At 41.6% G+C, this 26,987-nt stretch overlaps 1 protein-coding gene across 1 annotated transcript in view; it reads right to left on the reverse strand.

The window, feature by feature from the left end:
• EIF5B (eukaryotic translation initiation factor 5B) overlaps window positions 1-26,987 on the reverse strand; it is a 72,492-nt gene that overhangs the window by 35,738 nt on the left and 9,767 nt on the right. The window contains exons 2-10 of the mRNA XM_077814598.1: window positions 19,281-19,406; window positions 19,117-19,201; window positions 18,050-18,701; window positions 17,342-17,553; window positions 16,961-17,111; window positions 14,951-15,046; window positions 13,308-13,391; window positions 7,049-7,135; window positions 639-934 (exon numbers count right to left, since the gene is read on the reverse strand). Of these exons, the coding sequence (XP_077670724.1) occupies window positions 639-934; window positions 7,049-7,135; window positions 13,308-13,391; window positions 14,951-15,046; window positions 16,961-17,111; window positions 17,342-17,553; window positions 18,050-18,701; window positions 19,117-19,201; window positions 19,281-19,406 (1,789 nt within the window). The remainder of the gene's footprint in view (window positions 1-638; window positions 935-7,048; window positions 7,136-13,307; window positions 13,392-14,950; window positions 15,047-16,960; window positions 17,112-17,341; window positions 17,554-18,049; window positions 18,702-19,116; window positions 19,202-19,280; window positions 19,407-26,987) is intronic.

Consider the following 26,987-nt stretch of genomic DNA (forward strand, 5'->3'; position numbering starts at 1 on the left):
ATAGCATTTACAAAGGATGGAGCGGACAGTGAGGATGCCACATACTTCCACCCTTTAAGGAAGCTTTCCTCTGAAAAAAGGATACTTTTTAGCCTTATAGAATGCAAGGAGTATAGCTTCTGTCAGCTCATACAACCCCTGTACTGTGGTTTTAAGTCAAGATAGATCTAAGTCTGCTAAATGCATTCATAAAAAAGAAGCTGTATTAAGTATGGTTACTTTTTGCATAAAAATTATTTGTAAGTCTGTAGAGCACTGACAATAAGTTCATTGCAGACCACTATGGACACTTGCACGAATATATTGTTTGCAGTGTTGTTATAGCCATGTCTGTCTCAGGATATGAGAGACAAGGTGAGTGAGGTAATATCCCTTATAGGACCAACTTCTGTTGGTGAAAGAGACAAGCTTTCGAGTTTACACAGACCTGAAAAAAGAGCTCTGTAAGCTCAAAAGCTTGTCTCTTTCACCAACAAAAGTGGTCCTATAAAAGATATTACTTTACCCACTCAGATTAAAAATAATACTGTGTCATAACTGCTAAGCTAATTTAGTCAAGTATGGTTGAACGTCCACTAAAATCCAAGATTTTTCATGCCACACAGATAAGCTTCTCAAGACAAAGTGTGTCTAGATACCTCAATTCTCCGCTTAGCTTTATCGTAAACAAGCTCTTCTTTTGTACGATCATCATCAGAATCGTATTCCGAATCGGAGCTTATTTCTTTGCTTGGCTTTTTCTCTACCAATTGTTTTCCAACAGCTTGAGACTCCGTTTCTCTCTCATCTGAAGTCTTTTCATCGTCATCTTCACTTCCCTCACTTTCTCCATCTTCAGACTCTTCACTCTCTTCCTCCTCCTCATCATCCTCTTCCTCATCTTCCTCTTCCACTTCAGTGTGTTCCTTGACTTCAATGTGGACAGGTTTTCCCTCTGGCAACAGGAGAGATAAAACTGAAGTAAAATACTCTGTCAAGATCACATCCCCAAAAACCACCATAAAGAGAAGTAGTAACTGAGATCAGGTTTCATTGTATAAACAGAACATGGACTAATTTTGGTTTAATCCATGTGAAGGAATAAGTCAGCTGCACTAAGTATGGGAATAAACTTCTAAATTTAGAGCCAGTCAAAGCAGCATATGTGAAAAATCAAAACAAAGCACTCCAATACAGTCAGTGCACCCACCAAGAATGATCCCTGCTGACCTAAGGAGCCCTTTCCCAAATATCTGGAGGAATAAGATAGCTCAATTCAATTACATACCACGCACTTCACTTATAAATACACATACAGTCAATGTAAACAAGAACTACTCCTGGGGCAATTCCGCACCACTGTGCATGCGTAGAATTTATGTCCCCCCCCAGATTTCTTTGCTTCCCTGCAGAAAAATGACTGACCGAGAAGCAAAGGGAAGCCACAAGAGTGGTCACACGACCCTCCCCAGCAGTATGTTTTGGGTGCCCGGGGCAGCTGGTAGAGAGGTAAGTCAGTAACTGAGGGGTGGGGGTGAGACTGGGGAAAACCAGTGGCTCCTACCCTGCGTCGGGCTCAGCTGCTAGTTCTGGCGGGGCAGAATGTGACTTCCTCTTTTCCTGCACAGCATCTGAGTCTGGGTCAGACCCACCCCCAGACTTCTCCCACAGCTGCAGGAAGCTCCGCAAACTTCCCCCTCCCCTGTTTTCTGCACCCATTGTTCCTCAACTGCAGGAGGAGGGATCCCTGTACAGAGAGCTACTCCCCCATTCACCCAACCCCCGTGCATCTAGACCCCCCTCATACCCAGACCCTCCTGCCGAGCCTCACCCCCTGGCATTTAGAACCTCCCCCTGGATCAGCCCCATTCCCCCTACACCTGGACACCCCATCAATCCTCCCGTACCCAGATCCCCACCCCACCGAGCCCCAAACAGCTGCACTTGGATCCACACCCTATTGAGCCCCTCTTCCCCAGCATCTGGACCTCCCTACTGAGCCCTAACCACCTTCACTTGGATCCCCCTATAGAGTGCCATTACTGTTACACCCAGAATCCCCCAACAAGCCCCCATGCACCCAGATTCCTCCTGTACCCTGATCCCCCACTGAGTCGCCCACACCCAGATTGCCCCACACAGAACCCTCTCAATTCACACCTGGATCCCCCCCACACAAAGCCCCTCCACACTTGGATCCTGCCTTGCTGAGCCTTCCTGTCCACACCTGGCTCGGAGAGGCAGGGCCCTGGGGTGTTTCTGGAGCAGGCCCGGTTCTTGCGCTGTGTCAAGGTTGGAACTGCACAGTGATCTCCCACCTTTGTGCAGCCTGTGCTCCCCAATGCCATGCTGAAGTCTTCACATTTGACAAATTTCCCACAATTTTAAAATACTGTGTGCAGAATTTTTAATTTTTTGGCGCAGAATGTCCTCAGGAGTAAAGAACTAACACTCCAAATCTAACAAGTTCCATTTGGAGTCAATCAATTTTTCATTAGAAAGATGCTTTTGAAAGTTTCTATAACTCAAGGAATTTGTAATTAGTGTAGAAGGGACTACATCTTCATAAATATTGTCAAGACTGTAAAACATTTTAAAGATAGTTTAAAGAAAACATATATTTTCCAGTAGAATGCCCCAGTAAAGGGAGGTTTCTTACCAGTTACAATTTCTTTGAAAGACACCTATGTGTATTCATACTTGTGGAATATGGAACTCCCCCTTGGAGATGAACTACAGAGCTCTCTTCAAAAGCTGTGTCTGCTGAAGGGGTGTGTAAGTGTACTCTTGTGACACTGACATTTGAAGTCTGAGGCCATATAAGGGAGTGCACCCCCAACCCTCTTAGTTCCTTCGCTTAAAGTACAGAGTCCTAAGTACATAAAGAAATCTCAGACAGAGGAGGTGGTAGGCAGGAAGTGTGGATACACAGAGGAGAGACTTAGAGCAACTGTTACTAGCAAGCAACCTCTTTCTTCAGGGTCCTCTGAGCTTTCCTACTCATGAGAGAAAAGCAAATAGTACTGACCAGGAGGAATCTGGGTGAGGAGTTTATCCCAAGCTATGCACTGTTGAACCATTCTCCCAAACAGACCACTGGATCATGAAGTATAAAGAGCAGTGCCTGGAGGTGGGACGCACCAAACTTCACATTGCTCTACGTAACTCCACTAGGGAATTGTGCTTAACATATTCCACACAAGCTGCAGTGTCTCTAGTCAAATAAGTCCTCAACCCTGTAAGATACTGGTCCTTTGAGTTCCATATAACCCAGATAATCTGTGTAGAAACAGGCTCTCCCTGACAGTTTTACCCACATGCCTGTCTAATGGGTTTTGTTTACCTGAGGGAAAAGACAAAGGGCTCTTTTTTTCATATAAAGTAGGACAATTTATTTCCCCTCGGCGGGCACAGGGTCGGTTCATGAGCCACAAATAGCTCTTTAATGTGGCTCTTGGTAGCACATGATATTAAACCACTGTGATTTAACTATTAACCAGTCTATGTTATTAACCAATCAGGATGCTTTTACTATGTTATTAACCAACTGTAATTGATAAAATAGCCAACTAGGTCAGTCATTTTGCAAATGTAAATATTTTCCCTGTCATACTGTTTAAATATGAATATATAGTACTATAGTCAATGAAACAATGAATTCACACTACTGTGGCTCTTTTGGGTAATGCTGATTGCTAATTTGGCTCCTGAACCTCTGAGGTCTGAGTATCATTGGTCTAAGAACACAAGAGGAAAACATACTGGCTAAGGTGGAAGCCAGATATCACTTAAGATAGGAAGCTATCATGGAGGTCTAAGCACTACTTTCTTTGGGCACTACTGCACAGGGAGGAGTAATCACTAGAGTTCAACTCTTCTCACTGATGTGGTTGCTCTAAGGAATGCTGTTTTCTAAAGGAACATCCCTGAGAGATTCAAAGGGAGACGCCTCCCCCCCGCCCAACTTGGTGAGCAATAAATTGAAATCTAAGGAATGTGAATGTTTCTCTTGCTGGGGAAGTTATTAGTAAATCCTTTAAAAATCTGGCTACTGTAGGGTGGGAATATACTATTTTATCTCCACTGGCTGGCAACTGGCTAAGAAAACAGTAAAGTGGACTTTCAGAGAGACTAACAAGACCTTGGGACTGGAGGTACAACAAACAGTCCAGTACCACAAGGATGCCTGCCTTTGATGGGGTACGACTCTTACTGCTAAGACCACATCTTTAGGGGCTAACTGAAGGATTTAGGTATCACAGCTGAGAGGCAGGGGCTCCCCTTCTGCTCTCTCCAGTGAAAGAACTGAGATGGTTGGGGCTATGCTCCCTTTGTGCCCTCAGATGGTAAATATCAGCAGCAGCAGCGGCACTTAAACACCCCAGCCTACCTCACCCGCAACAGATGCGGCTTTGAAGAGGGTCCCACAACTTGTTGCCCAGGGGTGCCACATCCCCCAAAAGAAAACAAGAATTAATAGTTGTGGTTTGACTGGGACTGCTTTGGATGCTGGGAATTGTTCCCAAGTATTAAGCCTCTGCCAATGTCCCCAGGACTGGGCAGCTGAAGGCAACTCAGTAATTGCTGCATATATCACTTCTCCAGCTGCTCAGGTAACATGTGAACAGCTCGTTGCTATCCTGCTGACTGCCCACAAATATGCCAGTTCAATGCACCAAGCCAGCCACTTCATAGCGATTCTCAGTGGGAGCTCAAGATAGCTACTTCCACTGAAGCACAGAGCCCCAATGTAGGTTCCCAGGAAGATGTACTCTACACTGGTGAAAAGGTAGCCAGGTGGGGAGAATTCTGTATTTGGCAGAATCCTTCCTTCTAGATGGGAAACAAGAGAGCAATGCTACAGGGTAGAGCAAGACAGACATGATTCTTTCATTATTTATCCACAGTGGAACAGCTTCAATAGGAAAGTGAGGGAGATTCACATCAGAATCCCATAGCTCAGGGGTAAGGGCACTCACTCACCTGAGAGGTATCAGATACCAGTTCAAATCCCTTCTCCTGCTCAGGCAGAGGGGAACTTGAACTGGGGGTGTCTCATGCCCCAGGTGAGCACACTAACCACTAGGCTAAAAATTCTGAAGGTCATCCTCCTCCTCTCCCATTCCTGGCCTTCTTGCAAAAACAGTGTAAGCGCCTAACACCAAGAGAGGGTCTGCAACTGAGAATCTCAAGCAAAGGGAGGCACCTTCCTGAAGCCTGGACTTAGGACCCTATCTCCGAGAGGGGGCAGGGTTTAGTACACATCCCTAAGCTTGGCACCTCCCACTGGGTACCTCAGACAAGGAGCCACCAAGCTTCTGTGAATCCCGTTGTGAGGTACCTGTCCATCCCCATTCATTGTATAGGGAGCCTAGGCACCAAACTCACTCAGGGTTTGTGAATCGCAGTTATTTTCCAGGCACAAAGACAATCAGTGTCCCCACATTTAAGTTGCTTTGTGAATCTAGACCTAAATCCCCTCACCACCACCACACACACCAATGTCTATGAAGACATTAACTGGACAGGATTTTGAATAATTTCTAAAAGTTATCAATCATGATAAAAATCTTAAACTCACACCCTATCCACAGGTGCTTTATCTTTCACCTCCTTTTCTCCTGGCGGGGGGAGGGAAGGAGAGGAGGAAGAGAGACTAAGGTTGCACCCCATTATGCTCTATGGAAATATGCTTATGATTGTAAATAGGACATAACTGGAATATGTTTTATGCTAGATATGTCATGTAACATATCTCTGCAAAGGTTATGATCTACTGGATATATTCATCCTATTTGTATGCATGCATGCATCATTTTTGTATTCAAAGTTCTGAATATTGGCTATGTACTGGTTTGATTTTAAGTAGCCTCAGTGAAGCAGCAGTTGGTCAGCTTCTTGAGAAAAAAGAAAAGGAGTCCTTGTGGCACCTTAGAGACTAACTAATTTATTTGAGCATGAGCTTTTGAGAAAAGACTATTCTCAGTAAGTGCCCAATCAAGAAACACTTAAGCTAACAATGAACTCTGGGAGACACCAATCCACATCTGAGCTTTCTTGGGAATGTGTCATCCTGTAAGGAACTGAGTCATGCATGGACATGTGACTTGCCCAGGTGACTCCAAAAACTCCATCTTGGAGCTGGATTCTGCATAGAAGAGGGGAAGGGGTTTCCACCCACAAGAGAGAGACTAAATAAGTCCCTGGGGAAACCCCTCCATTTTGTCTTCAGCTGGCACAAAAAGATAGCCTCTCCACCCCAAGGAGATGCCTGAAAGAAACTGGAACAAAGGACAGTAACTACAGGGTTGTGAGTGATTGCTGGACCCAGACTAGGAGGAAGCCTAGTCTGTAAAAGAGCCTTATTTGAACATCTGAAGGCGAGATTTACCTGCATTTAGTTTTTTCTTATTATGCTTAGACTTATGTGTTTTATTTTATTTTGTTTGGTAATTTACCTTGTTCTGTCAGTTATTGCTTGGAACCACTTAAATACTACTTTTTGTATTTAATAAAATCACTTTTTACTTATTAACCAACCCAGAGTATGTACTAATACCTGGGGGGGCGGGGGGGGGGGGCAAACAACTGTGCATCTCTCTATCAATGTTACAGAGGGCAATCAGTTTATGAGTTTATATAAAGGTAAAGCTTACACAAGGTAAAACAGATTTAATTGCAGTTTGGACCCCATTGGGCGCTGGGTATCTGAGTGCTGGAGCCAGGAGCACTTCTTAAGCTGTTTTCAGTTAAGCCTGCAGCTTGTTGGAGATGTGGTTCAGACCTGGATCTGTCTGTGCAGCAGGCAAGCATGTCTGGCTCAAACAAGGCAAGGTACTGAAGTCCCAAGCTGGCAGGGAAAACAGGCTCAGAGGTAGTCTAGGCACATCAGGTGGCAGTTCCAAAGGGGTTTTTGTGATCCAATCCATCACAGAGACAATTCTCCGACTAGAGATCGGTAGATGGATCTGATGGTCATAATAACCAGCACATACTGTTAACTAACCATGTTAAACTTGTCCTGGATATAAAAATACTACCAAACCTCTATTTACTCTCACACACCCACCTTTTTCTCTCTCTTCATCACTGACCATTGCTTCCCAGTCATCCAAACCTGCATCTGCCATTTCTTCTTCCTCCTTTTCTTCTGAAACTGAAAGAATTCCATATATGAATAAATCTTCACTAGGTTTACAATATCCATGTTATATAGAAGTGCAAGAAATATCAGATGACCAAAGTGAGATATTTGAGACACTTCTTTTTCTTATGGCAAAATGGCAACTGAATCTTTTAAGCTCACAAAAAGATAGCATTACATAACTAGCATTGCAGCGTAGCTCTAGAATAGTCTAGTGTCACTGAGCTCCCCAGAGAATTCATTATGGGTTAAAGGGGAAAAAATAGACAATAAGACATGCTGGTCTATGTAGAAGTCCTCAGTAACATATTATGCCCCCAAGAAATAAATCCACTCTCCTTTTGTGAGATCATACAATCCAACATTTTGGGTAATAGATCCATCCTACTAATGCGTTTGTGATAGTCCTTATCTATTCAACAAAGCTTACTTACATCTCAGAGGACTCATCTCTAAAGGCCTCTGCTCTTTGGACAAGATTTGTTAGTTTAGTATTTGGCTGCTGTATCACATGCACCTGTGTCAAGAACTGCATGTCCTTAATAGAATAGTCCCCAATCCATAATTATCCACATGCAAGACATTCCTGGGGGAATTCTATGCCACTGCACGTGTGCAGAATTCATTTCCCCTGCAGATTTCTTTGCTTCCCCACAGAAAAATGGCTGTCTGTCAGGGAAGCAAAGGAAAACTGCAAAAGCAGTCATGCATCACTCCCTAGCAGCACAGGTACATCATTTCAGGCACCCAGAGCAGCTAGCAGAGAGGTAAATCACCACAGGGCTAGGGACACCACAGCCAGTATCTCCTACCCTGAGCTGGGATCAGCTGCTAGTCCCAGCTGGAGGCAGGAGAGGATGGAACTTCCTCTTCCCCTGCAAGAAGTTGCTGGGGCTGTGTCAGACCCATGCCCAGAAACCTCCTCCAGCTGCAGGAAGCTCAGCATCCTCTCCGCATTGCTCCTCAGCTGTGGAGGGAGGACTCCCTGTACAGGGAGCTGCTCCCCCATCCACCCAATCTCCCGTATCCAGACACCCTTGCCAAGCCTCACCTGGTACATCCAGAACCCCCCTAGCCCTCCATACCTGAACCCCACCCCACTGACCCTCAACCCCTACCTCCAGACCCCCACCCCTGCACCCAGATGACCTCCCACTGAGCTCCCTGCACTCAAACCCCCACCCTGATACCCCACCCCTGCACCACCCTGAGCCCCCACATCCAGACCCCCATGTCACTAACCCCCACCAAGCTGCACCCAGACCCCCACCCCACCAAGCCTCACTTCCCCAGCAACCAGACCCCCGCTGAGCCCCAACCACCTTCACCTGGAAGCCCCTGCAGAGTCCCATTGCCCCTGCACCTGGGAAACCCCCCCCCACGAGCATCTGTGCATCCAGATCTCCCCACACCTAGACTCCCACTGAGCTGGCTGCACACAGAGTCCTCTCAACCCACACTGGATCTCCCCCACACTGAGCCCCTCCACACTTAGATCCTGTCTGCCCTACACCTGGTGTGCCTGGCACAGAGGGGCAGGGCCCCAGGGTGTTTCTGGGGCAAACCCAGGCCTTGTGCTGTATCAGGGTTGGGTGCAGCCACACCACTGAGTCAGTGTCCCGGAGGTAGGAGCTACAGGGTGATCTCCCACCTTTCTGCAGCAAGTGGCCTGTCTCCCCAATACCATGCTGGAGCCTCAGCATTTATTTATTTATTAACAAATAAAACTTGCAGAATTTTAAAATATTGTGCACAGAATTTTTAATTTTTTGGTGCAGAATGCCCTCAGGAGTAAAGAGAGGTACCAAAGAAAAGAAAAAGAAGGTTTTGGTCCCATGGTGAGTTTTGGGTTTGATTTTTCTTCTGGGGGGGAGGGGGGGGAAATGCCTATTTAGATTTAAAATGGTAAAAGAAGAGATGCTTATTCAAAGTTCTGTACATCTTAAGACATTAGTTATACAACATAACAAAACCCCAGTAATATTAAAATAATCATTCCAACAGGAAATCAGACAGACAGACACCTATAGCGATTCCTTCCCACCTTTTATTATTATGGTAAGCTTACTTTAAGCCCTTTCCAAAAACCCTATTAAATAGACTTTTTTTTCTAGAGTGTTGTAAGGTCACCAAATTTGGGCTATTAGAAAGACATGGTGGGGCTTGGGGTTTTTTGTTTTTTTGATGTGGTGTTGTAGCTGTGTCAGTCCCAGGATGTTATTTCCTGGAACTAATACAGCTGTAACACCACTGAACACATCGAATTTGGACTATTTCGGAGCAAGAGGAGAAGCACATTTCAGAGTCTTGGAGCCCTAAAAGCCACCCCTTTTCTTTTGTGGTGAATGGGATACAGCTCAGTCTACAATTGGAGAGGGGGCAGTGAAGAAAAAAAAAATCGATCTGAAACTTACTCTATTCCAGATGTATAATGCACACAACATTTAAGTCAAGCTCTCACAAAGCTGAAAGTTTCTATCAGTGCCAGCCCTGTTTCAAACAAATGTATTGTTTGAACCCGAACCTCCTTTTCAAGAACCAAGGGCTTAATAGGAAACAAATATTTTTCCCAGAAGAGTACAGCTGCTCAGGTTTCTGTACAATCATAAGCAATGAAGTAGTAGCAGCACACTTAGGTGGATCTACTGGGGAGAATACTGACATTATGGAAGAATTTCAAGAGCACATGTATCTATTGTGGAGTGGTTATAGAGCTCCTGGTCCTCCACAGTTAGCAGAGAGGACCAGGATGTATTGCAGTGGGGAGCTTAATAAATGTAAGAGAACTTCCTCAGTGGGAAGTTCCATCTCCTGCAAGCACGGGCCTCTGTGTTTGTTTCTTCACAACACATGGTGTCAGAACGAGGTGACTCTCTCTCCAGGAGGAGTAAAAGAAAGAAAAGACCCCCAGACTGTCAGAATGATGAGTGAATGGAGAAAGTGGAAAATCAGGGAAGAGACCTATGAAAGCTACAGCAGGAAGGAAGCAAAGCCCTGTCTCAGCGCAACACTGGAGTCCATAGCACAAATGTCTCTGTTAAAGAAGTTTGATTTTGGCAACTCAGGCGCTAGCCTTGTTAGATCAGGAAACTGGAACAATTCCAGATGGCTTTTGGCTTAACAGAGAAAGCATAAGAATACCAAGTAAACACCCTGATATTTGCCTTGGGTAGTGCTGCTGATGGTATCCTATATGTTCTACCCCCCACTGATGAGGAAAAGAAATACTTCAAAGTGTCTTCATGGGCAGACAACAGAATATATGAAAGGGCCAAATTTAATAGGAGGTGCCAGGAAGAAGGGGGAAAACAGCTGAGATTTATTACTGCAGTTCATAGTCTTGCTCCGGTGGAAAAGGAAGCTCTAGCAGCCACTTGGGCCTGTGAACAGCTCAGTCCATATCTGTTTGGCTTGAATTTTAACATAGAAACAGCCCACATTATTGGGTTCAAAATCAACAGGATGACCTTCCTGCTTTGATTCAAAGATTTCTACTACAGCTGATGTGATTTGTCTCCCCAACACTGACTGCATACCAGGGAAAGCACTGCAGCATATGCTCTGTCTAGAGCCCAAACTGAGCAGTGTAACCTTTTGTAACCTTTAACAGCTTAATATTGGGAACATTTTAGCATAAAGATAATGGTGCAATGAACCTCAAAACTAAATTGAGTTTTAAGGTTCTAGGTCAGTTACAGAAAATTTATTCAGTAAAGGACTACTAGGTGTCACTTTGAATGATACAATCAAACTTTATTAAAAGAAAAAATGGTTAAGCAAATAGGCATGCAGTTATTACTTACATAATACTACAATTATACTTACGATTAAAGATGAAGTGTATCAATGGGGTGATCAACCTATTGATAACAGAGTGAAGTATAGCCTTATAACCCTGGAAACTAATGGGCCTTTTTAAAAAAATATAAATTGGAGCTTTCCTGCAATTTAGCAACACTGCTCCTTTATATTCCATTATACTACTAATTAACATTAAACTGCCTTTTACCATAATTGTATTTCTACCATCTTCTTACTGGCTCTTTACACATTAAGCCAGCTATAACCAAAACAGAACATTAACATAACCCTGGGTCATGTCCTTGCTAACTCTTACTTTCCAACAACACACTGTCTCCAACTTATCTTTAACTTCTCACACTAACAACTTCAATTTCTGATACTCCTCTAACAATTATGTTTGGGCCCTAAAATCACCTAACTTCTTATTTCTTAATTTGAACCATCTTCTAGGCTACAGCAGCCACCAAGAAGAAGAAACAACAGCTTCAGAGAAAGATGTCAAAGTCTACATTGACCTTGTTCTGGCAGCAATTCCAGCACCTGCCAGCCAACTTTAGCAAACAGAGATGAACCATTGAAGGATGAGACTTGTCAAAAAAAAAAAAAAAGGGGGGGGGGGTTGTTTGAAGGAGTCAACTTCCAACAGACCTAACGCCACATTGGCAGAACGTAAAGGAACTTCACACATGGCTAATGGCCTGCTTCTGAAAGGACAGAGTATTCTTAGCACTATGGTACTTCAGAAAGGGATGCTCTCCAAAATCCATGGGGGAGAGCAAGGTATAAACAAGTGCAGGACACAAGCAAAACCATCTGTATAGAGACCTGGTCTGAACAGGGAAATTCAGACCTTTGTAGATGGCTGCGAGATGCGTAAAAAGGGGAAAAAAATGAAACAAAAAACAGCATGCCAGAACCATTACTCTCTACTAAGACCTATGACAGACCTTGGCAGCAGGTAACCACAGATTTGTTTTTCAGGAAAAAGACACACATATATGTTTGATTTGGCTATACTTATACAGACCTCATCAGCACAGATCATCCAAAAACTAAAATCAGCTTCTGTAAGACAGGGAATACCTGAAGTCCTCATGTCTGATAATGGGCCTCAATTTACCTCTGAAGCCTTCCTAGAATGAGGACTTGGATTTTGATCATCATACAAGTAGTCCACATTAGCCCCCAGAGCAACAGGGGATGGAGAAAGCAGTTAAATCAACTTCTGCAAAAATCAGTGGACCCATATAAAGCACTCCTGGCGAGTCAACAAAACTTGTATCTGAACTTTCTCCTACAGAACTTCTGATGGGAAAAGGACTAAGGACACCTTTACCTGTGGCACCAATGCAGCTTAAACTTAAGTGACCCAACCTGAAGGAATTTGAAAATAGGATGCTGAAATTGAAGTTTTGTTACTGCTGAATTTTTATGTTTGGCACAAAAACAAAAAAGAACTACCTGAACTGAGACCAGGGAACAAAGTTTGGCTCAAAAACTCCCTGATATTTGGAATTGTTCAGAACTTGTCAGAAACTCTCAGATCCCAAAGGGTGGAGACTCCAAAAAGACTTCTCCAGAGGTATCGGATTCATGTTCAATATTGCCCAACACGACAAAGGATCTGGGACCTGCAATTACTCTGTCAGGATGCGTGTCTCCTCCATAGGGGGACTCCATGCACAAACTCAAAAGATCAGAGAACATGGTCTGGAAGACTGATCGGACTCTTTCAAACACTTGATCTTTAGAATACTCCAAGAGTACTGAAATGCAATTCATAGGTGGACACAGTAATATAAATAGTTTTAAGGAATTTGAAATTTATTGTGAATTGTGTGTATTTACATTGGTTTATAATTCAGTTTTAAATTTTTTTTATTATAAAAAAGGGAGATGTGGAGTGGTTATAGAATTCCTGGTCCTCCATAGCAAGGACTATGGACCAGGATGTACTGCAGCAGTAAGTTTAAAAAAATGTAGCAAGCTGCTTGAAGCATAGCACTTTGTTTATTGTCCTCACTCTTATTACTCATCACAAACGTTAAGGTGGATCACTTAGTAAAGGACAATCACGAGTTTAATACTTCCCATTACAAAGGCCACATCTTAAAAGCTTTGTTTTCTGCACATCAGTGGAGTACATTCCTGCCCTACAGCTGTTTAGTTTCCCAAGCCAATCCATACAAACTGCTCAGCATTTGTGAAAACAAACCCTTTGGAATCTAGTCCTCCTGACAATGAGAGGACCAAAAAAACCTCTGACTCCAACTCTCCCAGTAGTGCAGGTGAGAGGTTTCTGAAGTTTCTAATTGAGAATATTTTAAAATGACTATGCCAGCAACATATGCTTTATTAATTGTTTAATATTACTACCAACCTGGTTCTGAAAGAGGAATTTCTTCTTGTACTGGTGTAACTGGTTCGACAACTTCTTCAGATTGGGAAGACACCTCCATGGTTTCTGAGATTGCAAGAAAATCAACAAAATCACTGCTATATTATCTGAGAATAATGCCTAGAGGGATACTATCTACTTGGTTAGATACATTTTACCACTGGATTCCATTTTAAAGTCAAACTAATACCAAGAAAACAAATCACTACTATATTTTAGGAAGATCAAACCAAAATGCATGAACCTGTTGATCTAAAAGGTTAAACAAACAACTCCCAAAGCTATGCTTTCTCAAACAACATAAACAGGCTTGAAAGTGGACAGATGTTGGGTCAATTATTGGCTAAACAGGATTACCACCCATTCAAAAAAATAAAGATTCATCTCAGAGTTACCTGCACTGGCAGAAAGATGTGATAATACAAATAAGTTTTCAGATCTCTCTCCATTCCCCAACCAAAAAAGGGGAAAATAAATCATTACTAAACAGTAATTTAAATTGGTGGTTACTTTCACAATTATCAAAGTACGATCCTTCTCACAAAGGAAAAGGAGCTACTTACAGTTCAGCAGGATTAAAAGAAAAGACCAAAAAAACCAAAAGAATGTTATAGATGTTAAAGGTGTATCCATATTTCACTTAAAACTCTTTTTGGTATATAATTGATATTATGCTGAAAAAGCTGTAACAATCGTAACCACAGGAGAACTGTAAAGCAGAAATGTCAAACACTTAGCTACATGCAATCCATTAGATATCTATATCCAACTGCTCTGACAGACTCCAATGTTTCAGAATGTGATCACCCACCCTCATTATGTTTATTTTATGGCAATTAGTTGGAAAGACTCTGTCTGTCTGTCCGGGGTGGGGGGGGAAGAGGGAATCAAATGTACAATCGATACAGCACTGTCTTTGAAAAAGCTCACAGAGGGCATCAACCCCCTTTCACCTTCAATAAGGGGTGGAGTGGGGGTGGGGGCTTTAACCGAAGTAATTCTAAAAGTAAATGCGTGTTGTGTCGTTTGAGTGAGGTGCATTACTGAGAGTGCTCATATAATATTAAAACCCCTCTCCACGTTACAGGTTTTAAAAAGTGAATACATTGACTTTTAATAGCATACTATATTACTCTTTTTCATTTTTGACTATACTTTTGTATTGTTGTATGAAAAGGTTTCAGTGATGCGGCCCTCAGGCCAATGTACTAGTCCTCATGTGGCTCGTGGTGATTTGAGTTTGAGATCCCTGCTTTACAGGTTCATTGATAAAGGGCACAAAAATCAAATAGTCTTATTTTTTTAAGATAAAGCTTTACTGCTTTTTCACTTCAGAAATATCAGTAAGTTTAGAACACTATAATCCCTGATGTTTAAAAAGTTAAAAAACCTCAAGCCATAACACCATGTCACCATCTACTGAGCCTTCATGATGTATATGGAGGACATGAGCCTTTTGTTGCTTTGCAATACACCTTTTTGTTACCTTTATTGTTAGTGAACAAGAAAATGAAGCTGTATTAAGGTGAATGATCAAGAGTAATAGCAAAAAAGAAACTATGAGAAGTCAAAATCAGTTTATTCTATTATATGAAGAATTTTTTGCTGAAGCAAAATACACTCACCTTCTTTGTTTTCCTGTTGCTGTTGCTTCTTTTTCTTCTTGTCTTCATAAATTGGCCTCTTCTTTGGCACAGAATCTTTTGATGGCACTTCAACACCTGCAAAATGAGAATTAGAACCATTCAAGGAAGACAATGAACAGAACTAACCTGTAGATTAGTGACCAAGTTGGCAAACTAAAATAAAGATAAGATGTGGTTTAAATTAAAGACCAAAGTTTTCCATAACTGCACAAACTTAGGCTAAGTGCATATTCAGACACTTAAGTGGCCTGATTTGCAAGAAAATGCCAACAACATGCATCTTCATGAGGCATTTGTGGGGGCTCGACCTCTGGAAAAAAGGGGTCAGGCCACTTATGCTTAGGCATCGAACATTAGGTACCCGGGTTTGAAACTTTTGACTGAGGTTTACATTTGGTCCCACAAACATATACATTTAAAATTTAGCAGCGATAAGGTATCATCAGTAAAGGATCCTCTATTCTGGAATTCACTTCTAAGTGGCCTGACAGCAAACCTTGTTTTAGGGTCTTTAGGCTTCTTACCTGTCATCTCTCTTTTCTTAAGCTTTTAAAGAAGGCTAAATAGGTAGTATTTTGCCTGCTGGTAAAAGTATTGTGCTTCTGAAGTTACATAATTGTGTGCCAAGTAAAAAATGAAGATCAGTGCCTTCATTTTCTACCTCATCAGAAAGATGGGACCTCCAGTGGCACTCCTCCTTCATTTGCTTTAAAATAACTTTCTAGCATGAAAGTAGAAAGTTGACCTAGTGCAAGAGGGAAGGATTGCCACTGAAATACCAAGAGTATTTGCTCCAACACCCTAGGTTCCTCTTAAATACCTTCCACTCAATTACCACCGAGACCAAGACCTGCAAAGTTTGAGATCTGACAAGATTACACAGAGGTGTATAATTTTGCAATGAATCAGCAGGATTCCAGAGAAAGCTAGTTATAAACTACAGCAGTAAATGTACAGAAACCATGGGCCTTAATGAGGTTTTTTCATTTAAAAAAATTCCAACAACTTTTGTCAGAGTGCCTAAACAGTTTGGATCCTGACTATTTGAGAGCACCTCTCTTTCACCAAGATAGCACATAGTTATGCTCAGTGGAGGCACTCAAGCTAGTTTCTTCCAGATTTAAAAAGGCAAGAGACCCAAGACCTCGCCTCTGGAATTCACTTCCTACTTTAGTCTGCCAGGAACCAAAGTTACTTACTTTCAATACATACTGCAAGACTCATCTAATTTTTCTGGCCTTATGGAGATTGGGATGTCCAAGTAGTAATTCTTCATAGGCATTTATTTTTGGTGGTAACTGATACATAGATTAAGGTGGCAAATATAATATATTAGCCAATTTTCCCTTCAGGTTTTATGGTTATATTTAGTAACTCTATAAGCACAGAGCTACTCTGATAACTATTGTTAAGGATACGATTCTCTCACAGAGATCACAGATTCCATGACTTTCCGCGACCTCCATGACTTCTTCCAGGAACACTGCCTGCTGCAGCCAGCCCCAGGGAGCCGCAGCCAGTGGAGATGGGAGGCCGCCCAAACAACTGGCCCACGGCCAGCCGGAGCAGCAGCCAGGGTTGGGTCAACCCCCACCCCGGGGCTGAAGCAGCAGTAGTCGGTCTCTGCTGCAGGAGCAATGGAGGAGCTGGAGAAGCTGCAAGCCTCGGCAGTGCTCTGTTTGTGGTACCCCCACCCCAGGGTATTTTTGGTAAATCAGGGAAAGATTGTGGGCTTCCGTGAATTCCACAACCGGTCGCTGAGTTTTTACTAAAAATACCCATGACAGAATCTTAATTTTAACTATTAATAAATCTGAAATAAAAATATTGCTTTCCTTGGCCACAGAAACACACTAATTTTCACATGACATTTTTGGGTATATTCTGCTTGAAGCAACATGGGACCTAGATAACAGAAGAAAGAATCTGCAAAGTTTTCCTTGAGCAGTAAGTGCACAAAGAGAGCTTAGATTTTACAGAACTACTTACCTTGAGCTTGGAGTAGTTTAAGAGTAGCCTCTGCTCTGGCTCTAGCTTCTCGCTGGGATTTAGTTAAAAGCTTTCCCTCCTTTTTCAAACGCTCTTTTCTCTCTTTCTCTTTTTGCTTCTTCCTTTCTTTTCTTTCTTGTTCCAATCGTTCCTACGAAAGTAAACAGTGATACAGAAAAATATCACTATGCATTTTTGTGATTTATGGAATTAGTTATCAAACTACAAGGATTTATTACAATTTACAGCTGACAAGAAGGGGGACCTTCCACTACTTTCAGTGAGTTTTCACTGTACATATAGTAAGGGCCTAATCCTGCAACAGACTGAGTGGGGGTGCACCACTTCCCTAACCCTCACCCATCTGAACACATGCAGTACCTCCTCTTTACGCTTAGCTTCTAGCTCCTCAAGTCGTTTTAAGCGCTCTTCCTCCTCTCTCTTTGCCCTTTCTTCCTCCTCTTTCATCTTAGCCAAGGCTTCTTGCATAGCTTTAACTGTAGCTTTACTGGGACCTTTTTTCTTCTCTTTCTCTTCTTTCTCAACCTTCTTTTTCTTCTTGTCTTTTTTCTTTTTGTCCCCCTCATCATCAGCTACATAAGAAAAAGACAGATATTCAGGGGTGTCAGAAATTCAATTTAAAAAGACTCCAGATAGTTTAGTATTTAAAATACTATGTTTTGCTTAATTCCAGATCTGAGAAACATTGCTGATTCTGATTTCATACTGAAAAAGAAAAAAATTGACTCTTAAATCATAGCGATAAGACTCTGAAGTGTTCATGTAATAGATGTCTAAGAATCAAGCAGTGAAAAATTATGTTTGCACTACAGAGCTATAAATATATAGCGCGGTGAGAATTCACCATGTGGCACTTGCTTTCCATATACCTGGACAACGTACAGACCAGGAAAAATGCTCATGGGTGAACCACATACAATAAAATATATATATATAGCTATTAAATATCTTTAATATTATTGACTTTGGAAAAAGCTGCAATCACAATCACTGGTTTATCTCACTAATTATTAAAGAGAAAAAAAAAAGTCTGATTGCATCGAATATTACTCTCCTAAAATTACCAACCTTCTGCCGCTGTGGGAGCCTCTCCCTTTTCCCCTGCTGCAGCAGCTGGAATAGCTTCAGGAGAAGCTGCCTCTTCAGCTCTCTTTGGAATCTCCTTCTGCTTTACCTGTTCTTTACCAGCTTCCAACTCTTCTTTTTCCTTCTGTTTTTTCAGTTTGGCTTTTTCTTCCTCACGTTTTTTTCTCTCACGCTCTTTTTTTTCTGCCTTCTTCTGAGCCACTGTTTTTATTTTGAATGAAGGCTCCTCTTCCTCATCCCCACTTTCAGCATTAGGAGCAGGCTTTCCCTTTTGATTTTTCTTTTGACCCTTTTTAGATTGGGAGAAATCGTCTGATTCATCAGCACTCTCACCTGAGGACACTGCTCGTGTACTCTCTTTACTTTTCTTAATGTTAGCTTCATCCTCTTCTGAAAGGTCCAGCTTTTTATTTGATTTTTCAGTTCTTCCTTTGCCTTTTTTAAGCAATATCTCACAATCATCGTCATCGCTGCCAGAGTGAGTTTCAGTTTTTGGTTTCTGAGTCTTTTTAGATTTTGTATCCTTACCCTCCATTTCTTCACTGTCATCATCGTCAAAACTGATTTTTTTACTCTTCCCTCTCTTTTTTTTGTCTTGTTTTGAGAAGCCGATTTCTTGGTCGTCATTCTCTGGCTGGTAATCAAACAAACATGTTTAATTTTTTCATGGAAAATTAAATGTTTTCAACTGCAAAATTCGGCAATTATATACGACTCCTCTTATTGAGGATAGAGTTTGAGTAGTAGTGAAGGGATACCTGAAGTAACTAAAGACAGCCCACAATAAAGAACGCTCTACTTATTCCATCACATTTTTCTAATGCTTATCTGGGTGCAAAAGTGGTTTAAGTTAAAAGTTATCACTGTTTGCCTCTAACGCAGAAGAGTAGTTAAAAGCAATCATTACTTTTAAATGTTAGTCAATTTTCATTTAGGTCTTCCTACTATACAGCAGCACCAAAACTTATGTAATCTGCAAGTAAAGGATTTGAGTACCCAAAAACTGCCCTTTTCAAAATGCTATTTGTCAATAACCCCTCAACTTTCACCTTTGCTGAAGCAGGTTCTCTGTCAACCTTCCCTCCTTGTACCTCTACAGACAGTTCTTCCAGTTCCTTTAGGATATCATCTTCACTAAAGAAAAAGTTAAAATCACGTAAGTATTTGTTTATTTGTAATTGAATACAATAATGAAAGGGACAAAATTATTTACTCAAATTCTTGTTTCTTCTTTTCTTTTTTCTTTTTGCCTTTAGATTTTTGTGGTTCCTGCTCCTTGGCAGCACCTGCTCCCTCTATTTCAGCAGCAAGAGCATCAAGGTCAATATCATCTTTGGCACTAAACAGAAAGATAAAATAGCTTTACTAGAAGCTCAAATTAAAAAGGAAGTTACCTAAAGGAGTTTAAGTTACCAACATGAGTACATTTAACAATTCCCACAGACACTTCAGAATGAAACTTAAATTTTATGTATTTTTCATCTCACAGTAAATTTAAAAGAAGACATTTAGGCTCCCATCCATCTTAAAATTAAATGATATGGGAACGGTTTTGTAATGCAGTTCCACAAGTCAACTAAAATTTCCCTAAATGTATATATCAGGCCTGTGCTACAATGCAAAGTCACTGCATCCCAACCAGTATCATTGTGCACTGTCAAAATGTGAAGATTGAGTTTAGCAATCCCAAACCATAGTAACTTCAATTCTCTTCTCCCCTCCTGAGGATATATGTATACACACACACAAAATATCACAGAAGAGTGGGGGGGATCTGTATCATGCACGTTCATATGACCATAGTTTTTTAAAGAAACAAACTCTGTAAAAATTATGTATAATAACCAAATTCCAAAACTAATTTCTAACAAATTCAAAAGAAAGCCTACCCAAAGCTATAGACACTAGTTACCATGAAGGAAAAAAAATTGTTTGTAGGACGCAGATACAAGTGATAAAGTTTCTCCTTTAGCATTTACATCACCAAAGCATAACAAGTCAGCGGTTCTCAAACTTATTTGATCATGCCCCCCTTCTGTGTCCCCCAGCTCTGAAGGCAGTGCTACTATCAGTGAAGTAGTAAGGGCAACAACACTATACCATGCCACCCTTACTTCTCCACTTCTGCCAGCAGCAGCACTGCGTTCAGACACAGAGCTGGGCATCCAGCCAGCAGCCGCCGCTGCAGTTCTTCAGCCCCCCAGCAAGTTCTTTAAAATCTTTTTTTAAAGCCTCCTAAAGCTTCTCATGCCCTCCAGAATACATTCCATGAACCCTTGGATGCCCCCCAGTTTGAGAATTTCTGACATAGCATGCTTTCCTTCAAGATATGTCCACAGGTTCATCCTTACTCAAATCAGAAGTCACAGGAAGAAAAGGCCCTTTAAATCATATAGCCCATCTTTCTGCCAGTGCCACGCAGTTCCCTATACCATATTCTACAGTGTTTTGCTCAGCCCAATTTTGGGAGTCCCAATCACAGAGGTTTCCAACACTTCGAGAATTATTCCCACTCTAACGATTCATACAGTCATGAATTTTTTTCTTGATATGTGTCTTAAACTTGCCTCCTAATTCAATCCCATTACCTCTTGTGCCACTCTAAATAATTCCTCTAAATTCTGGGTACCTTTCTGTAACCATACAAATTTAGTTCTTCTGGTCTTTCAACTCCACCCCTCCAGCCGCAATAATTATTTTTGTTCATTTCTTCTATTGACAAGTTTGAGGGAGACCTTTCTAAAAAGTATCACGTCCAGAAATGAATGTTCTATGTGCAGTTACTCCAGAGCCTCAGAGAGAGGAAATACTATTACCTTAATTTCCTGCTCCATGACCTGAAGCATTTGGGTATTCAACTCAAGACTCCCTTAGCTTACCATTTTCTCTTTTTGGCAGTGTATTACTTTGCAAGTTCATGTCTAATCTGCTACTCATGCCTCTTCTAGCCGTCAGAATCTTTACCTGAAGAGGCAGAATTTGCCATCAGTACCACATACATCTCCCTCACATATCTCACAATTACATTCTGAAATGTCTCCCTGCTATTTGATGGATTCATGAATACTGCTGAAATCTGAGCCACAAAGTGTCTGACTCTGTATCTAAAGAAATATCACAAAAGAATATGCACTTCTTTGAAATTCAGATTTTCCAAGACAGCAGCAAATGTCTGAATTAATAATTGCCAAGTATTACTATTGCTAAGCTCAATCATTTAAAAAAACCAAAAACACTAAAACCCATCAAATTATGAGATTTTAAAAATACAGTACGAGTCCTTTTTGTTTGCCACCGGGTGTTTCAGCCAAGTTTTCAGGCTTTTCTAAGAAATCATGAGGACATTAAGACAATGAACAAAACTATATAAAGACAGATTTTAAGTGATTATAAGTAGCAGGCGTAGAGATCAACGTTGGTTACTTAAGAAAATAAAATGTGCAGCCCAAGTTCTACAAACGAAACAGGATTTGAATCAAGCAGTGTCTCACCCTGACAGACAGTATAGTTCCTCAATACACAGGGTAGGACCCTTTTTCCAGCCTGGGACCCCCTTCCCCTGTTCAAAGTCTTTGTCTTCCAGATGTTTCTCCAGGTGTTGAGTTGGGGGGGAGGGGGACAAGAGAGACCAAGTGATGATGTCACTTCCAGTCTCATATTTTCTTCCAGCTTGCTGGAAAGATCTTTTGCTGTGACATGGGGATGAGGCAAGTAGCGTTGGAACAGGGGGGCCAAGGCCCTCCCACTTTTTGCTGGCCATTAGGACAAGTAATGAGGGGCAGGAACCCAGGGAGAAGGGGTGGTGTGAGGGCGGAGCTACAGTTCAGGCACCTGTTGGACCCCCCCCCCCCCCCCGACACACACACACTTTTAGGGAGCTTCTAACGCTCCTGGATCAGGCAGTCTCCATTGCTCAAGTCTCCATTGTATACGTGCTCTCACTGTGAAGTTTCTGGGATGGCCGTTGAGAGAGTGGATTCCCTATAATGGGCCATCAGCACATCTGGCTGGTCCTTTGCGGGACAGAAAGGTTGACTGTGGGCGTCTCCCAACCTCACTACATATTTTAACAACACACACTGCAAAAACTTCATACCTTGACATACAGCGATAGCACATACAATCCAACTGGATATTAACGTTGAACAGATCAAGACTTTCAAAGTGATACCTCACAGTGCATACTTTGTACAAAACTATCATAATTATATCACAGTGGTGAACATGGGGATCCCAGGGTGCTACCTGAGGTACAGAGTGGTACAGTGGTATTAAATTTATACAGAGAAACAGAAGTAGTGCTGGCTGATTGAAATAGGTCTGACAGAGAACGTTTCTGACGGAGAGTAAAAGGCGGGAGCACAGAAAATACAGAAAGGGCTCCCAATCTTTCCTTTCATATGAGCCCACACTCAACCAGTTGACGCATCCCAGAATTCTTTGAGACAGTTGTCTAAAGAGTCATAATAAGAAATGACTATTGTTTCTCACTTGGTATTTTTGACAGGGGAAGTGAGCCTGGCCCTCCAGACATTTGCTCGCAACCCTCTTGGGAACTGCAATCTGTAAATTTAGAACTTCTGTGCTAGTCCATGAATTTATCTTTACTATGCCTTCACAGTTTGGCTACACCAGGGATGGCCAACCTGTGGCTCCGGAGCCACATGCGGCTCTTCAGAAGTTAATATGCGGCTCCTTGTTTAGGTACTTACTCTGGCGCTGGAGCTACAAGCGCCAACTTTCCAATGTGCCGGGAGGTGCTCACTGCTCAATCCCTGGCTCTGCCACAGGTCCTGGCCCCACTCCACCCCTTCCTACTCCCTCCCCTGAGCCTGCTGTGCCCTTGCTCTTCCTGTCTCCTCTCTCCCCCAGAGCCTCCTGCATGCAACAAAACAGCTGTTCAGGAGATGTGGGGAGGGAAGGGGAGGTGCTGATCAACCGTGCTTCCAGTGGGTGGGAGGCGCTGGTAGCGAGGGGGTGGGGGTGGGGGCTGCTGACATATTACTGTGGCTCTTTGGCAATGTACATTGGTCAATTCTGGCTCTCTCTCAGGCTCAGGTTGATCTGGGCTACACATAGGGAAATTAAGACCTCAACCTTAAGAAACAAATTCAGTTTTGGAAAAAATTAACCTCTTAACTATTCAAGATTCCCTTCTTTGCCAAAATTGTTGTGAGCTTCTAGGAAATTCAGTAGCTTTCAGACTGAAAAGGAATTGAGAAAGTATGCTGAACATAGTCCTACAGACTCCTGCGATAATACGTTTGCTCCCTTAGCATAGACGCTATTATGCGTATTTTAAATCAGCATTGCTCTTAAATTCAAACAAATTACAGTATGTTAAAATTAAAACATCACAACCTTTATTCTCTCTCTCTCTCTCTCACACACACACACACACACACACACACACACACACACACGCTTTCTTTAGGCAAACTGTTCAGTGAAGGAGGTAATTCCTCACTCTTCATTAAGGGCCTAATCCTGAAAGGAACAGAGAATGCTCAGTTCCCCACACAGGATCCTCAGGTCTTTACATGATTAGGCCATATACTTCTCTGTGCTAACTTGTGATCATCATCAGATGCAAAGCTACGATGTCTAGAGTGGAGTCATCAATTCAGTTATAAACCAGTGCTCTATGATGTACTCTTTGATACGCTAAGTATCACAAATGCTCAAAATTTAAGCCATCCACGACTGGAATCTTCTCGAACTCCTTAGTCTGAGCCAAAAAAACCAAAACACAATACAAAGCCATTACATAAAAACCCAAGGGAAGTGGGAAACTATAAAGCCCAGCATTACTGCAGATGGGATACTTTATGTACTTCCATATTTTAAAGTGTTTGAATTACTTACAATTTTAATTAAATCTGAACTTCCGGGCTTTTGAACAGTTGTCTGTTTGGAGTTTATTGATTACAAAAACATAGTAGTTAAAATTTCGACCCTTAAACATACACAACTTTGAAGTGTTTGGTAATTTCTTTAGGATTTAGTAAAAATTTAACACTGGATCAGGGAAAGAAGAAGATTGAGCGGGTACAGTCTCCTTTCTCCTGGCAGCTTCCGACGATCCCATACATCTCCTAAGGTTCACTGGAGGAGAATCTATCTACTGCTGACCTCAGGAGGTGCACAAGAGGTGTACATGGGCAAGCACATCAGTTCCTACTGAACTTTATTAGACAGCCCCCAGACTGCACCCCCTGCCAGTCTCATGGGTCTCCAACCCCCCTGTGGGCCTCCATTTATAAGCCCTAGGAGCCTCAAAGCCCATCAATTCCAGCCACCACAACAAGCCTTGGGAGACATTTTGGGAGCCTCTTGAACCCTCCCCTCAAACCCTATAGCCTCTGAATACATATTATGGCCCCTCCTTCCTCTCCATCACCCAAATTCCTACACAGCTTAGAGGACTCTGCAGTCTCATATACAACAGTAAGCTTGTTTGTTTCTAAAACCTCCTAAGGCTCATAGAAAGAAAAGGAGTACTTGTGGCACCTTAGAGACAAATTGGTTAGTCTCTAAGGTGCCACAAGTACTCCTTTTCTTTTTGCGAATACAGATTAACACGGCTGTTACTCTGAAACCTAAGGATCATAGGATTAGCCTCCAGCGATCCTCTTAAAACTCATAGTAGGTGGTGGGCCCCCATTCAAACTACAGTTTACATGATGGGCTGCCCAGAAGACAGTAAGCTTTAAGAGGCTCACAGAGGACTTACCGTTCCTCCAGATCTCAGGAAGTTCAAAGAAAATAAAGGAGAGTAAAGCCTCAGAGCTATCACACACAAATATTCCCCAACTTCCTTAGGTCTTCTGAACTAGGCCTCACTTCCTACCTGATTTGGGGAGTGCACGGGTGCAGAAGCACAGATGTGGGGACAGAAAGAGGAGTTTTGCTGGTACACAAAAGAACAGGGAACATTTACTTCTCCCCCACCCAGGCTCTGCACAGGAAACTTAGCAATGGAACCTCTTTCCCTGCTGGCTTCTTCTAATTCCCAGCTCTGGTTTTGGTGCTGAGAATAAACCAGAGTTCTCTCATTCCCCAATCCTGATATTATTTAAAGTGTTAACTTATAGTCTGGACACCTAACCTTTACTTCTATACACTACAGACATAACCTACCACTTTTTAAAGTATTTACTGGATTCAGGCAAATGGATTTTTTTTTGCCAGGGCAAAAGTCAGATACAAAGGAAAAAAAAAAAAACTCAGTTACACAAACTATGAAGCAGCTACTATTACCTCACAATCAGCTTGCAAAGATTTAATGTTATATCTTAGTTAGAAAATCATTTTTGTTTATAGTTAGTACACTCTGAAATAAAAATAGCAAATTGTTAGTCCAGTTAGCTTCAAAAAGCTAAGTGATATAATTCTCAAAGGCTTCCTGCTCAAAACTCCCACTTAGTATAATGTATTAAAATAGAAACTGCAACACAAAATGTTCCAAAATTATGTATGTTGTTATAGCCATTTACTGAAGTGTAATGTGTTTATTAATTTCCCCAAAACCTTGCATACAGGAATCAAAGCATTACTCACCAGTCTGGAAAGTATTTCAAGTTGAAAAGTAAGTAAAGATACAGCACCTATCTCTGCTCAACCAGCTACAGAAGAGCTATCCAATAGTTCTTCTACTTATAAGACTCCAAGCAGTTGCAAGCTATTGAGTCAGAAAAGAGGAAAATCCCTAGTGATAAGCATGTGACCTGAGGAAACCTATCCCAGCGGCTTGTCTTGTTAGGGAGGGCAGGAGATAAATTGGTTTAAAAATTAAGTATTGGTATGGACTTAGTTCCACAAAACAAAAAAAAAGCATACTTTATGAGAATTCCTTTTCTGATGCAACATCTTGCAACAACTGGAATCTTGAAGTTCCATGTTAAAGTCATTAAGAAACCATAGTTCATCACAATTCAGATTCATGAAATCCATAAATGATGTTCAAGCATATTTATCTCAATCTTTTTTCAATAAGATTCTATATAATATTTTGGCTGCAGACACACAATGACAGCACTGCAGCAGTTTTACACTTTGTTGATGTTTGGAAGGGCGTATCTTTGTAAAAGCTAGGAAGTTTGGGGGAAGGAGGTTGTTTTGTTTTTTAAACAGAAGTCTAGGATTCTGCAGAGGTTGGTAGGTATAGAATTCCACTAGGAAAAGCAAAGTTTAAGCCATTTTTAAAACAAGATGTACACTTATAAATCAAAAGTGACAAGGTAAAAAGCAAAACATGTTTTCCTAGCCCAAAATGTTGTGAAATAATTTCACACTCATCTCTCTCTTTTTAAACCAACTGAAATTAAAATATTTTTGGATGTTATTCTACATTTTCAAATATATTTATTTCAATTGCAAGACAGAATACAAAGTGTACAGTGTTCATTTTATATTATTACAAATATTTGCACTGTAAAAATGACAAAAGAAACTATTTTTCAATTCACCTCATACAATAGCGAAATGCAATCTCTTTATCATGAAAGTGCAACTAACAAATATAGGGGTTTTTAATGTAACTGCACTCAAAAACAAAACAAAGTAAAACTTCAGAGCCTACAAGTCCACTCAGTCCTACTTCTTGTTCAGCCAATTGCTAGAACACACACTTGTTTACTTTTTCCAGGAGATAATGCTGCCTGCTTCTTGTTTACAATGTCACCTGATAGTGAGAACAGGTGTTCTCATGGCACTGTTGTAGCCAGTGTCGCCAGATATTTATGTGCCAGATGCGTTAAAGATTCATATGTCCCTTCATGCTCCAACCACCATTCCAGAGGACATGCTTCCATGCTGATGACTTCTCATTAAAAAAAATACATTAAATTTGTGACTGAACTTCTTGGGAGAGAATTGTATGTACCCTTCTCTGTTTAGTGGGCTCTAAAGTTTTACATTG

This window comes from Eretmochelys imbricata, chromosome 1 (assembly GCF_965152235.1).
Source record: "Eretmochelys imbricata isolate rEreImb1 chromosome 1, rEreImb1.hap1, whole genome shotgun sequence".
Lineage (NCBI taxonomy): Eukaryota > Metazoa > Chordata > Testudines > Cheloniidae > Eretmochelys > Eretmochelys imbricata.